We start from the raw sequence: 11,650 nt of genomic DNA on the forward strand, positions 1-11,650 counted from the left end.
TTTATATATTTCTCTGTGTCCAGTTTGCTCTCCGAGCAGCGGTGGTTACCAGTGCAGATGTGAGGATCAGTATCGTTGGTCATGTGACCAGTGTGTCATGTATGGATCCTGTGACAACATCACCTCCGACACATGTGGATGCATCAGTGCCATTCCTCCTGATGGACAGTATTGTCAGCCTGTTGACCAATACAGTAAGCAGCTCTATTAAATAGTTTTAGAAGAACAATGATCACATACAATGTTATTGTGACTGTAACTGTTTTTATTACTTATATTTGTTAAACTATTTTAATGTTTACAGTGACATTTACAATATCTTAGTCTTTTCTTAATCATGACCAGATGAAAACAGATGCTTCAGGCTACATTTGAACTTATTCAGTTGTTACTTTTCTTTCTCCTCAGACTTTACAAGTTGTCCAGTTCCGACCACTCCATCACCAACAAGTAAGACTGAGGAGGCAACACAAATCAGAGACATAAGATGAAAACCACAGATCAGAAGTGATTCATGTTTCATGTTTCTGTCTCTGCAGCTTCTCCAGTTGTCTATGAATATATTATTACCATTGAGCTGAACACCACAGATGTGTCAGTGATAGACCGACTGAGAAACATCAGCTACCCACTCAGCATCAGCAACAACATACAAGTCTCTGGCATGAACATCTCCACAGGTAACAATTACACTTTGTAACTGGAATAGTGCGTACACATTATTCCACTTGAAGGTGAATTTATAAAAGTGAATACACTTTGAATTAATTGCTGTGCTTCTAATACAGCTACAGCTCAGAATAAAAGAACTCTATTGATTTTCTAAAGTTTAATTTTCATCCTTTTTTCAAACTCAGAATTGTCCATGTAATTAGATCCATGAGGTTATGAGCACATTTACAGCTATTGTCATTGGCTGCAATCAGTTTTACCACATAGCGTTTCTGGGTTCACTGTGTAAGATCTGGTGACATCTGGTGGTTAAGTTGCATGTTGCAGCTGAATACCCCTCTTCTCACCGTCCCCTACCAAACATGAAGGAGAACCTGTGTTAGCTTCAGTTGTCATAAAAACATAAAAGGTGTTTAGTTTGTTCAGTTTGGACGACTGTCAAAAACATGGCGGCCTCTATAGAGAGGACCCGCTCCTGATGTTAATATAAAGTATTTAAATATAAAGGACCATTCTCAGGTAAAGAAAACAACAGTTGGTTTAATTTAGATGAAACACACTAGTGAAAACATCTCTAGGATTATTTAATCAATCAGTTTCTGCCGTTAGATCCATTTTTGTCCCTCTATGTTTTGAAATGTGTTTGATTAATTTTTATATATTTCTCTGTGTCCAGTTTGCTCTCCGAGCAGCGGTGGTTACCAGTGCAGATGTGAGGATCAGTATCGTTGGTCATGTGACCAGTGTGTCATGTATGGATCCTGTGACAACCTCACCTCCGACACATGTGGATGCATCAGTGCCATTCCTCCTGATGGACAGTATTGTCAGCCTGTTGACCAATACAGTAAGCAGCTCTATTAAATAGTTTTAGAAGAACAATGATCACATACAATGTTATTGTGACTGTAACTGTTTTTATTACTTATATTTGTTAAACTATTTCAATGTTTACAGTGACATTTAGAATATCTTAGTCTTTTCGTAATCATGACCAGATGAAAACAGATGCTTCAGGCTACATTTGAACTTATCCAGTTGTTACTTTTCTTTCTCCTCAGACTTTACAAGTTGTCCAGTTCCGACCACTCCATCACCAACAAGTAAGAGTGAGGAGGCAACACAAATCAGAGACATAAGATGAAAACCACAGATCAGAAGTGATTCATGTTTCATGTTTCTGTCTCTGCAGCTTCTCCAGTTGTCTATGAATATATTATTACCATTGAGCTGAACACCACAGATGTTTCAGTGATAGACCGACTGAGAAACATCAGCTACCCACTCAGCATCAGCAACAACATACAAGTCTCTGGCATGAACATCTCCACAGGTAACAATTACACTTTGTAACTGGAATAGTGCGTACACTTTATTCCACTTGAAGGTGAATTTATAAAAGTGAATACACTTTGAATTCATAGTTGTGCTTCTAATACAGCTACAGCTCAGAATAACAGCTATTGTCATTGGCTGCAATCATTTTTAGCACAAAGCATTTCTGGGTTTACTGTGTAAGATCTGGTGACATCTGGTGGTTAAGTTGCATATTGCATGTTGCAGCTGAATATCCCTCTTCTCACTGTCCCCTTCCAAACATGAAGGAGAACCTGTGTTAGCTTCAGTTGTCATAAAAACATAAAAGTTGTTTAGTTTGTTCAGTTTGTTCAGTTTGGACGACTGTCAAAACATGGCGGCCTCTATAGAGAGGACCCGCTCCTGATGTTAATATAAAGTATTTAAATATAAAGGACCATTCTCGGGTAAAGAATAAACAGTTGGTTTAATTTAGATGAAACACACTAGTGAAAACATCTCTAGGATTATTTAATCAATCAGTTTCTGCCATTAGATCCATTTTTGTCCCTCTATGTTTTGAAATGTGTTTGATTAATTTTTATATATTTCTCTGTGTCCAGTTTGCTCTCCGAGCAGCGGTGGTTACCAGTGCAGATTTGAGGATCAGTATCGTTGGTCATGTGACCAGTGTGTCATGTATGGATCCTGTGACAACCTCACCTCCGACACATGTGGATGCATCAGTGCCATTCCTCCTGATGTACAGTATTGTCAGCCTGTTGACCAATACAGTAAGCAGCTCTATTAAATAGTTTTAGAAGAACAATGATCAAATACAACGTTATTGTGACTGTAACTGTTTTTATTACTTATATTTGTTAAACTATTTCAATGTTTATAGTGACATTTAGAATATCTTAGTCTTTTCTTAATCATGACCAGATGAAAACAGATGCTTCAGGCTACATTTGAACTTATCCAGTTGTTACTTTTCTTTCTCCTCAGACTTTACAAGTTGTCCAGTTCCGACCACTCCATCACCAACAAGTAAGACTGAGGAGGCAACACAAATCAGAAACATAAGATGAAAACCACAGATCAGAAGTGATTCATGTTTCCTTTTTCTGTCTCTGCAGCTTCTCCAGTTGTCTATGAATATATTATTACCATTGAGCTGAACACCACAGATGTTTCAGTGATAGACCGACTGAGAAACATCAGCTACCCACTCAGCATCAGCAACAACATACAAGTCTCTGGCATGAACATCTCCACAGGTAACAATTACACTTTGTAACTGGAATAGTGCGTACACTTTATTCCACTTGAAGGTGAATTTATTAAAGTGAATACACCTTGAATTCATCATTATGCTTCTAATACAGCTACAGCTCAGAATAACAGCTATTGTCATTGGCTGCAATCATTTTTAGCACATAGCGTTTCTGGGTTTACTGAGTAAGATCTGGTGACATCTGGTGGTTAAGTTGCATATTGCATGTTGCAGCTGAATACCCCTCTTCTCACCGTCCCCTTCCAAACATGAAGGAGAACCTGTGTTAACTTCAGTTGTCATAAAAACACAAAAGTTGTTTAGTTTGTTCAGTTTGGACGACTGTCAAAAACATGGCGGCCTCTATAGAGAGGACCCGCTCCTGATGTTAATATAAAGTATTTAAATATAAAGGACCATTCTCGGGTAAAGAAAACAACAGTTGGTTTAATTTAGATGAAACACACTAGTGAAAACATCTCTAGGATTATTTAATCAATCAGTTTCTGCCGTTAGATCCATTTTTGTCCCTCTATGTTTTGAAATGTGTTTGATTAATTTTTATATATTTCTCTGTGTCCAGTTTGCTCTCCGAGCAGCGGTGGTTACCAGTGCAGATGTGAGGATCAGTATCGTTGGTCATGTGACCAGTGTGTCATGTATGGATCCTGTGACAACCTCACCTCCGACACATGTGGATGCATCAGTGCCATTCCTCCTGATGGACAGTATTGTCAGCCTGTTGACCAATACAGTAAGCAGCTCTATTAAATAGTTTTAGAAGAACAATGATCAAATACAATGTTATTGTGACTGTAACTGTTTTTATTACTTATATTTGTTAAACTATTTCAATGTTTACAGTGACATTTAGAATATCTTAGTCTTTTCTTAATCATGACCAGATGAAAACAGATGCTTCAGGCTACATTTGAACTTATCCAGTTGTTACTTTTCTTTCTCCTCAGACTTTACAAGTTGTCCAGTTCCGACCACTCCATCACCAACAAGTAAGAGTGAGGAGGCAACACAAATCAGAAAGATAAGATGAAAACCACAGATCAGAAGTGATTCATGTTTCCTTTTTCTGTCTCTGCAGCTTCTCCAGTTGTCTATGAATATATTATTACCATTGAGCTGAACACCACAGATGTTTCAGTGATAGACCGACTGAGAAACATCAGCTACCCACTCAGCATCAGCAACAACATACAAGTCTCTGGCATGAACATCTCCACAGGTAACAATTACACTTTGTAACTGGAATAGTGCGTACACATTATTCCACTTGAAGGTGAATTTTTAAAAGTGAATACACTTTGAATTCATAGTTGTGCTTCTAACACAGCTACAGCTCAGAATAAAAGAACTCTATTGATTTTCTAAAGTTTAATTTTCATCCTTTTTTCAATCTCAGAATTGTCCATGTACTTAGATTCCATGAGGTTATGAGCACATTTACAGCTATTGTCATTGGCTGCAATCAGTTTTAGCACATAGCGTTTCTGGGTTCACTGTGTGAGATTTGGTGACATCTGGTGGTTAAGTTGCATGTTGCAGCTGAATACCCCTCTTCTCACCGTCCCCTTCCAAACATGAAGGAGAACCTGTGTTAGCTTCAGTTGTCATAAAAACACAAAAGTTGTTTAGTTTGTTCAGTTTGGACGACTGTCAAAAACATGGCGGCCTCTATAGAGAGGACCCGCTCCTGATGTAAATATAAAGTATTTAAATATAAAGGACCATTCTCGGGTAAAGAAAACAACAGTTGGTTTAATTTAGATGAAACACACTAGTGAAAACATCTCTAGGATTTTTAATTAATCAGTTTCTGCCATTAGATCCATTTTTGTCCCTCTATGTTTTGAAATGTGTTTGATTAATTTTTATATATTTCTCTGTGTCCAGTTTGCTCTCCGAGCAGCGGTGGTTACCAGTGCAGATGTGAGGATCAGTATCGTTGGTCATGTGACCAGTGTGTCATGTATGGATCCTGTGACAACATCACCTCCGACACATGTGGATGCATCAGTGCCATTCCTCCTGATGGACAGTATTGTCAGCCTGTTGACCAATACAGTAAGCAGCTCTATTAAATAGTTTTAGAAGAACAATGATCACATACAATGTTATTGTGACTGTAACTGTTTTTATTACTTATATTTGTTAAACTATTTCAATGTTTACAGTGACATTTACAATATCTTAGTCTTTTCTTAATCATGACCAGATGAAAACAGATGCTTCAGGCTACATTTGAACTTATCCAGTTGTTACTTTTCTTTCTCCTCAGACTTTACAAGTTGTCCAGTTCCGACCACTCCATCACCAACAAGTAAGAGTGAGGAGGCAACACGAATCAGAGACATAAGATGAAAACCACAGATCAGAAGTGATTCACGTTTCCTTTTTCTGTCTCTGCAGCTTCTCCAGTTGTCTATGAATATATTATTACCATTGAGCTGAACACCACAGATGTTTCAGTGATAGACCGACTGAGAAACATCAGCTACCCACTCAGCATTAGCAACAACATACAAGTCTCTGGCATGAACATCTCCACAGGTAACAATTACACTTTGTAACTGGAATAGTGCGTACACTTTATTCCACTTGAAGGTGAATTTATTAAAGTGAATACACTTTGAATTAATTGCTGTGCTTCTAATACAGCTACAGCTCAGAATAACAGCTATTGTCATTGGCTGCAATCAGTTTTAGCACATAGCGTTTCTGGGTTCACTGTGTGAGATTTGGGGACATCTGGTGGTTAAGTTGCATGTTGCAGCTGAATACACCTCTTCTCACCGTCCCCTTCCAAACATGAAGGAGAACCTGTGTTAGCTTCAGTTGTCATAAAAACACAAAAGTTGTTTAGTTTGTTCAGTTTGGACGACTGTCAAAAACATGGCGGCCTCTATAGAGAGGACCCGCTCCTGATGTTAATATAAAGTATTAAATATAAAGGACCATTCTCAGGTAAAGAAAACAACAGTTGGTTTAATTTAGATGAAACACACTAGTGAAAACATCTCTAGGATTATTTAATCAATCAGTTTCTGCCATTAGATCCATTTTTGGCCCTCTATGTTTTGAAATGTGTTTGATTAATTTTTATATATTTCTCTGTGTCCAGTTTGCTCTCCGAGCAGCGGTGGTTACCAGTGCAGATGTGAGGATCAGTATCGTTGGTCATGTGACCAGTGTGTCATGTATGGGTCCTGTGACAACATCACCTCCGACACATGTGGATGCATCAGTGCCATTCCTCCTGATGGACAGTATTGTCAGCCACTGACAGGTAGGGGCTGGAAGTCTCTTTTAAAGCTGTTCTTGACTCATTTACCTGATATCTGAATTTAATGTTTTCTATTTTCACACAGATGTCTTGATTTGTCCATCAACAACTCCTCCAATTGGTATGGAAGACTAAATCTTATTTCAGACGTGTATTTATGCAATAAGTTTTTTTCATACTACACCAAGCTGTGACAGAGTATTTTTAATGTTTCTTGTTGTGATGTCCTTTTTCATTTTTCTTCATTTCCTTGTTTTAGTAAAAACCACAACTCTTGCAAAATATAAAGTTTTTAAATATAAAGGGCCTGTTCTTGGGTAAAGAAAACAACAATTCGTACAATTCTAATGCAACACACTAGTGAAGACATCATGAGGATTATTTTATATTCAGTTTGTGCCAACAGATCCCTTTCACCTAAATCTTACACACTGAACAAATGTTCTTTTCTGGTTCTACAGTTGTTACTACGACAGATGTGAACACTACAACAGTAACAACAGCTGTAACAAGTAAGTGTCCTGCTATGTTATAACAAGGAGGTCAGTGTTTGACTTAATGTTGTATGGCTCAGGGGGTAGAGTGGGTAGTCCACTAACCAGATGGTTGGCTGTTCAATCCCTGGATCAGTATGGATTCGAATGTGTCCTTGAGCAAGACACTGAACCCCAAATTGCCCCAGTTTGTGAATGAGTAGTGATTGAAAAAAATGTAACATATAGTAGCACTGTATTTATGCACGTGTGAATGAATGAGGTTTTGGAATAGTCCATAAGATTAGAAAAGCCCTATTACAGTCCATTGATCCTCTACTGCAACCTACTGAATCTTTACAGTTGATAATCTGAGCAACTATTTCCATGTTTGATTATGCATTGACATGTTTGTAAAATGATCTTTGCAGATTCCACACCTACTGCTACAACACACCTGAACACCACCACAGCTGCAACACCAACTGTAACAAGTCAGTGCTTTTAAATAGTCTCACAACACTTTTCTTAATATTTGTCTGTAATTTATCCTCATTTTTCAGATTTTACTGTCACCGAAAACTACAATAAAACTGTAGTTAGTGGTGTTTTTCAGATATAAGGGAAAACACTGATTGAAATCATAAAGTATTTTATAAGGATTTGTCTTTACTTGACATTGGTCTGTTCCCTGTACACTGAAATATAGTTAATTGTATGTTTTCCCCCAGATTCAACATCTGCTACAACATATTTTAACACATCAACAACAGTTGTAACAAGTAAGTATTCAACAACTAACTGTTAGAAAAAGGTTTAACCCAGTATTAGTAGAGTGTTCCTAATAAAGTGAAGCTTGATGAATGTATGGAAGAACAATAATGATTACAGTGGTCTCTATTGTAACATTCTGATTAGTGTTCAATTTTTAGTTGTGTTGGATTTCAACTATAACTTAACTTGGCTGAAACTAATAAATAATCTGAGCGTGAATCATTGACATGTTTGTAAAATGATCTTTGCAGATTCCACACCTACTGCTACAACACACCTGAACACCACCACAGCTGCAACACCAACTGTAACAAGTCAGTGCTTTTAAATAATTGTGCAAATGTCCTGAATGTTTGTCTGTAGTGTATCCTCATATATCACATTTTACTTTTACCAACACTAAAAACTTTTGTTAGTGGTGGGTTTTCAAATATAAGAGATATCACTGATTGAAACCATTCAGTCATTTATAAGGATTTTTCTGCACATGACACTTGTCTTTACCATTTCCAGTATGATATACTGAAGTGAGCTTTTGTTTCCAGATTCAACATCTGCTACAACAGATTTTAACACCACAACAATAACAAGTAAATATTCAACCACTAATTGGTATTACTAAAAAAGACTGAACGCAGTATTAGTGTGGTGTTCCTAATGAAGTGACGCTTGGTGAATGTATGGATGACCAACAATGGTTACAGTGGTCTCTATTATTGCATAATGATAATGGGCAGGTGTGGCTTCAGAGAGCAGTCATCCTCTAACCAGATGGTCGGTAGTTCAATCCCAGCCTTCCACATTCTGTATGCTAAAGTGTCCTTGTGCAAAATACTGAACCCCAAACTGCCCCTTCTAATAGAGAAAGTGCTGCACATAGATGCACTGTATGAATGTGTGTGTGTGAATGGCAAAATCTGTACTGTACAGCACTGAGTGGTCATCAAGACCAGAAAAGCTCGATATAGATACAGATCATATACATTACAGTTAGTGTTTAATGTATTGCTCTGTGATAGAGCAGTAAGAAATGAGTAGAACTTCATTATGAGTAAGATGGGCTTGAGGGGTTTTGATTTAGCGGCTACATTGACATGTTTGTAAAATGATCTTTGCAGATTCCACACCTACTGCTACAACACACCTGAACACCACCACAGCTGCAACACCAACTGTAACAAGTCAGTGCTTTTAAATAGTCTCACAACACTTTTCTTAATATTTGTCTGTAATTTATCCTCATTTTTCAGATTTTACTGTCACCGAAAACTACAATAAAACTGTAGTTAGTGGTGTTTTTCAGATATAAGGGAAAACACTGATTGAAATCATAAAGTATTTTATAGGGATTTGTTTTAACTTGACATTGGTCTGTTCCCTGTACACTGAAATATAGTTAATTGTATGTTTTCCCCCAGATTCAACATCTGCTACAACATATTTTAACACATCAACAACAGTTGTAACAAGTAAGTATTCAACAACTAACTGTTAGAAAAAGGTTTAACCCAGTATTAGTAGAGTGTTCCTAATAAAGTGAAGCTTGATGAATGTATGGAAGAACAATAATGATTACAGTGGTCTCTATTGTAACATTCTGATTAGTGTTCAATTTTTAGATGTGTTTGATTTACGGCTATAATTTAACTTGGCTGAAACTAATAAATAATCTGAGCATGAATCATTGACATGTTTGTAAAATGATCTTTGCAGATTCCACACCTACTGCTACAACACACCTGAACACCACCACAGCTGCAACACCAACTGTAACAAGTCAGTGCTTTTAAATAGTCTCACAACACTTTTCTTAATATTTGTCTGTAATTTATCCTCATTTTTCAGATTTTACTGTCACCGAAAACTACAATAAAACTGTAGTTAGTGGTGTTTTTCAGATATAAGGGAAAACACTGATTGAAATCATAAAGTATTTTATAGGGATTTGTTTTAACTTGACATTGGTCTGTACCCTGTACACTGAAATATCCTTAATTGTATGTTTTCCCCCAGATTCAACATCTGCTACAACATATTTTAACACATCAACAACAGTTGTAACAAGTAAGTATTCAACAACTAACTGTTAGAAAAAGGTTTAACCCAGTATTAGTAGAGTGTTCCTAATAAAGTGAAGCTTGATGAATGTATGGAAGAACAATAATGATTACAGTGGTCTCTATTGTAACATTCTGATTAGTGTTCAATTTTTAGTTGCGTTGGATTTCAACTATAACTTAACTTGGCTGAAACTAATAAATAATCTGAGCGTGAATCATTGACATGTTTGTAAAATGATCTTTGCAGATTCCACACCTACTGCTACAACACACCTGAACACCACCACAGCTGCAACACCAACTGTAACAAGTCAGTGCTTTTAAATAATTGTGCAAATGTCCTGAATGTTTGTCTGTAGTGTATCCTCATATATCACATTTTACTTTTACCAACACTAAAAACTTTTGTTAGTGGTGGGTTTTCAAATATAAGAGATATCACTGATTGAAACCATTCAGTCATTTATAAGGATTTTTCTGCACATGACACTTGTCTTTACCATTTCCAGTATGATATACTGAAGTGAGCTTTTGTTTCCAGATTCAACATCTGCTACAACAGATTTTAACACCACAACAATAACAAGTAAATATTCAACAACTAATTGGTATTACTAAAATAGACTGAACGCAGTATTAGTGTGGTGTTCCTAATGAAGTGACGCTTGGTGAATGTATGGATGACCAACAATGGTTACAGTGGTCTCTATTATTGCATAATGATAATGGGCAGGTGTGGCTTCAGAGAGCAGTCATCCTCTAACCAGATGGTCGGTAGTTCAATCCCAGCCTTCCACATTCTGTATGCTAAAGTATCCTTGTGCAAAATACTGAACCCCAAACTGCCCCTTCTAATAGAGAAAGTGCTGCACATAGATGCACTGTATGAATGTGTGTGTGTGAATGGCAAAATCTGTACTGTAAAGCACTGAGTGGTCATCAAGACCAGAAAAGCTCGATATAGATACAGATCATATACATTACAGTTAGTGTTTAATGTATTGCTCTGTGATAGAGCAGTAAGAAATGAGTAGAACTTCATTATGAGTAAGATGGGCTTGAGGGGTTTTGATTTAGCAGCTACATTGACATGTTTGTAAAATGATCTTTGCAGATTCCACACCTACTGCTACAACACACCTGAACACCACCACAGCTGCAACACCAACTGTAACAAGTCAGTGCTTTTAAATAGTCTCACAACACTTTTCTTAATATTTGTCTGTCATTTATCCTCATTTTTCAGATTTTACTGTCACCGAAAACTACAATAAAGCTGTAGTTAGTGGTGTTTTTCAGATATAAGGGAAAACACTGATTGAAATCATAAAGTATTTTATAGGGATTTGTCTTTACTTGACATTGGTCTGTTCCCTGTGCACTGAAATATCCTTAATTGTATGTTTTCCCCCAGATTCAACATCTGCTACAACATATTTTAACACATCAACAACAGTTGTAACAAGTAAGTATTCAACAACTAACTGTTAGAAAAAGGTTTAACCCAGTATTATTAGAGTGTTCCTAATAAAGTGAAGCTTGATGAATGTATGGAAGAACAATAATGATTACAGTGGTCTCTATTGTAACATTCTGAATAGTGTTCAATTTTTAGATGTGTTTGATTTACGGCTATAATTTAACTTGGCTGAAACTAATAAATAATCTGAGCATGAATCATTGACATGTTTGTAAAATGATCTTTGCAGATTCCACACCTACTGCTACAACACATCTGAACACCACCACAGCTGCAACACCAACTGTAACAAGTCAGTGCTTTTAAATAGTCTCACAACAC

At 36.9% G+C, this 11,650-nt stretch overlaps 1 protein-coding gene across 1 annotated transcript in view; it reads left to right on the forward strand.

The window, feature by feature from the left end:
* Positions 1-11,095, forward strand: part of LOC138405579 (mucin-2-like) — a 31,732-nt gene extending 20,637 nt beyond the window's left edge. The window contains exons 34-55 of the mRNA XM_069515083.1: positions 24-194; positions 409-450; positions 540-680; positions 1,349-1,519; positions 1,734-1,775; positions 1,865-2,005; positions 2,592-2,762; positions 2,977-3,018; positions 3,108-3,248; positions 3,828-3,998; positions 4,213-4,254; positions 4,344-4,484; positions 5,153-5,323; positions 5,538-5,579; positions 5,669-5,809; positions 6,381-6,545; positions 6,628-6,663; positions 7,004-7,054; positions 7,447-7,509; positions 7,747-7,797; positions 8,041-8,103; positions 8,335-11,095. Coding sequence (XP_069371184.1) covers positions 24-194; positions 409-450; positions 540-680; positions 1,349-1,519; positions 1,734-1,775; positions 1,865-2,005; positions 2,592-2,762; positions 2,977-3,018; positions 3,108-3,248; positions 3,828-3,998; positions 4,213-4,254; positions 4,344-4,484; positions 5,153-5,323; positions 5,538-5,579; positions 5,669-5,809; positions 6,381-6,545; positions 6,628-6,663; positions 7,004-7,054; positions 7,447-7,509; positions 7,747-7,797; positions 8,041-8,103; positions 8,335-8,411 — 2,276 coding nt within the window. The 3' untranslated portion in view covers positions 8,412-11,095. The remainder of the gene's footprint in view (positions 1-23; positions 195-408; positions 451-539; positions 681-1,348; positions 1,520-1,733; positions 1,776-1,864; positions 2,006-2,591; positions 2,763-2,976; positions 3,019-3,107; positions 3,249-3,827; positions 3,999-4,212; positions 4,255-4,343; positions 4,485-5,152; positions 5,324-5,537; positions 5,580-5,668; positions 5,810-6,380; positions 6,546-6,627; positions 6,664-7,003; positions 7,055-7,446; positions 7,510-7,746; positions 7,798-8,040; positions 8,104-8,334) is intronic.
* The last annotated feature ends 555 nt before the right edge of the window (positions 11,096-11,650 follow it).

This window comes from Paralichthys olivaceus, chromosome 19 (genome assembly GCF_024713975.1).
Source record: "Paralichthys olivaceus isolate ysfri-2021 chromosome 19, ASM2471397v2, whole genome shotgun sequence".
NCBI lineage: Eukaryota > Metazoa > Chordata > Actinopteri > Pleuronectiformes > Paralichthyidae > Paralichthys > Paralichthys olivaceus.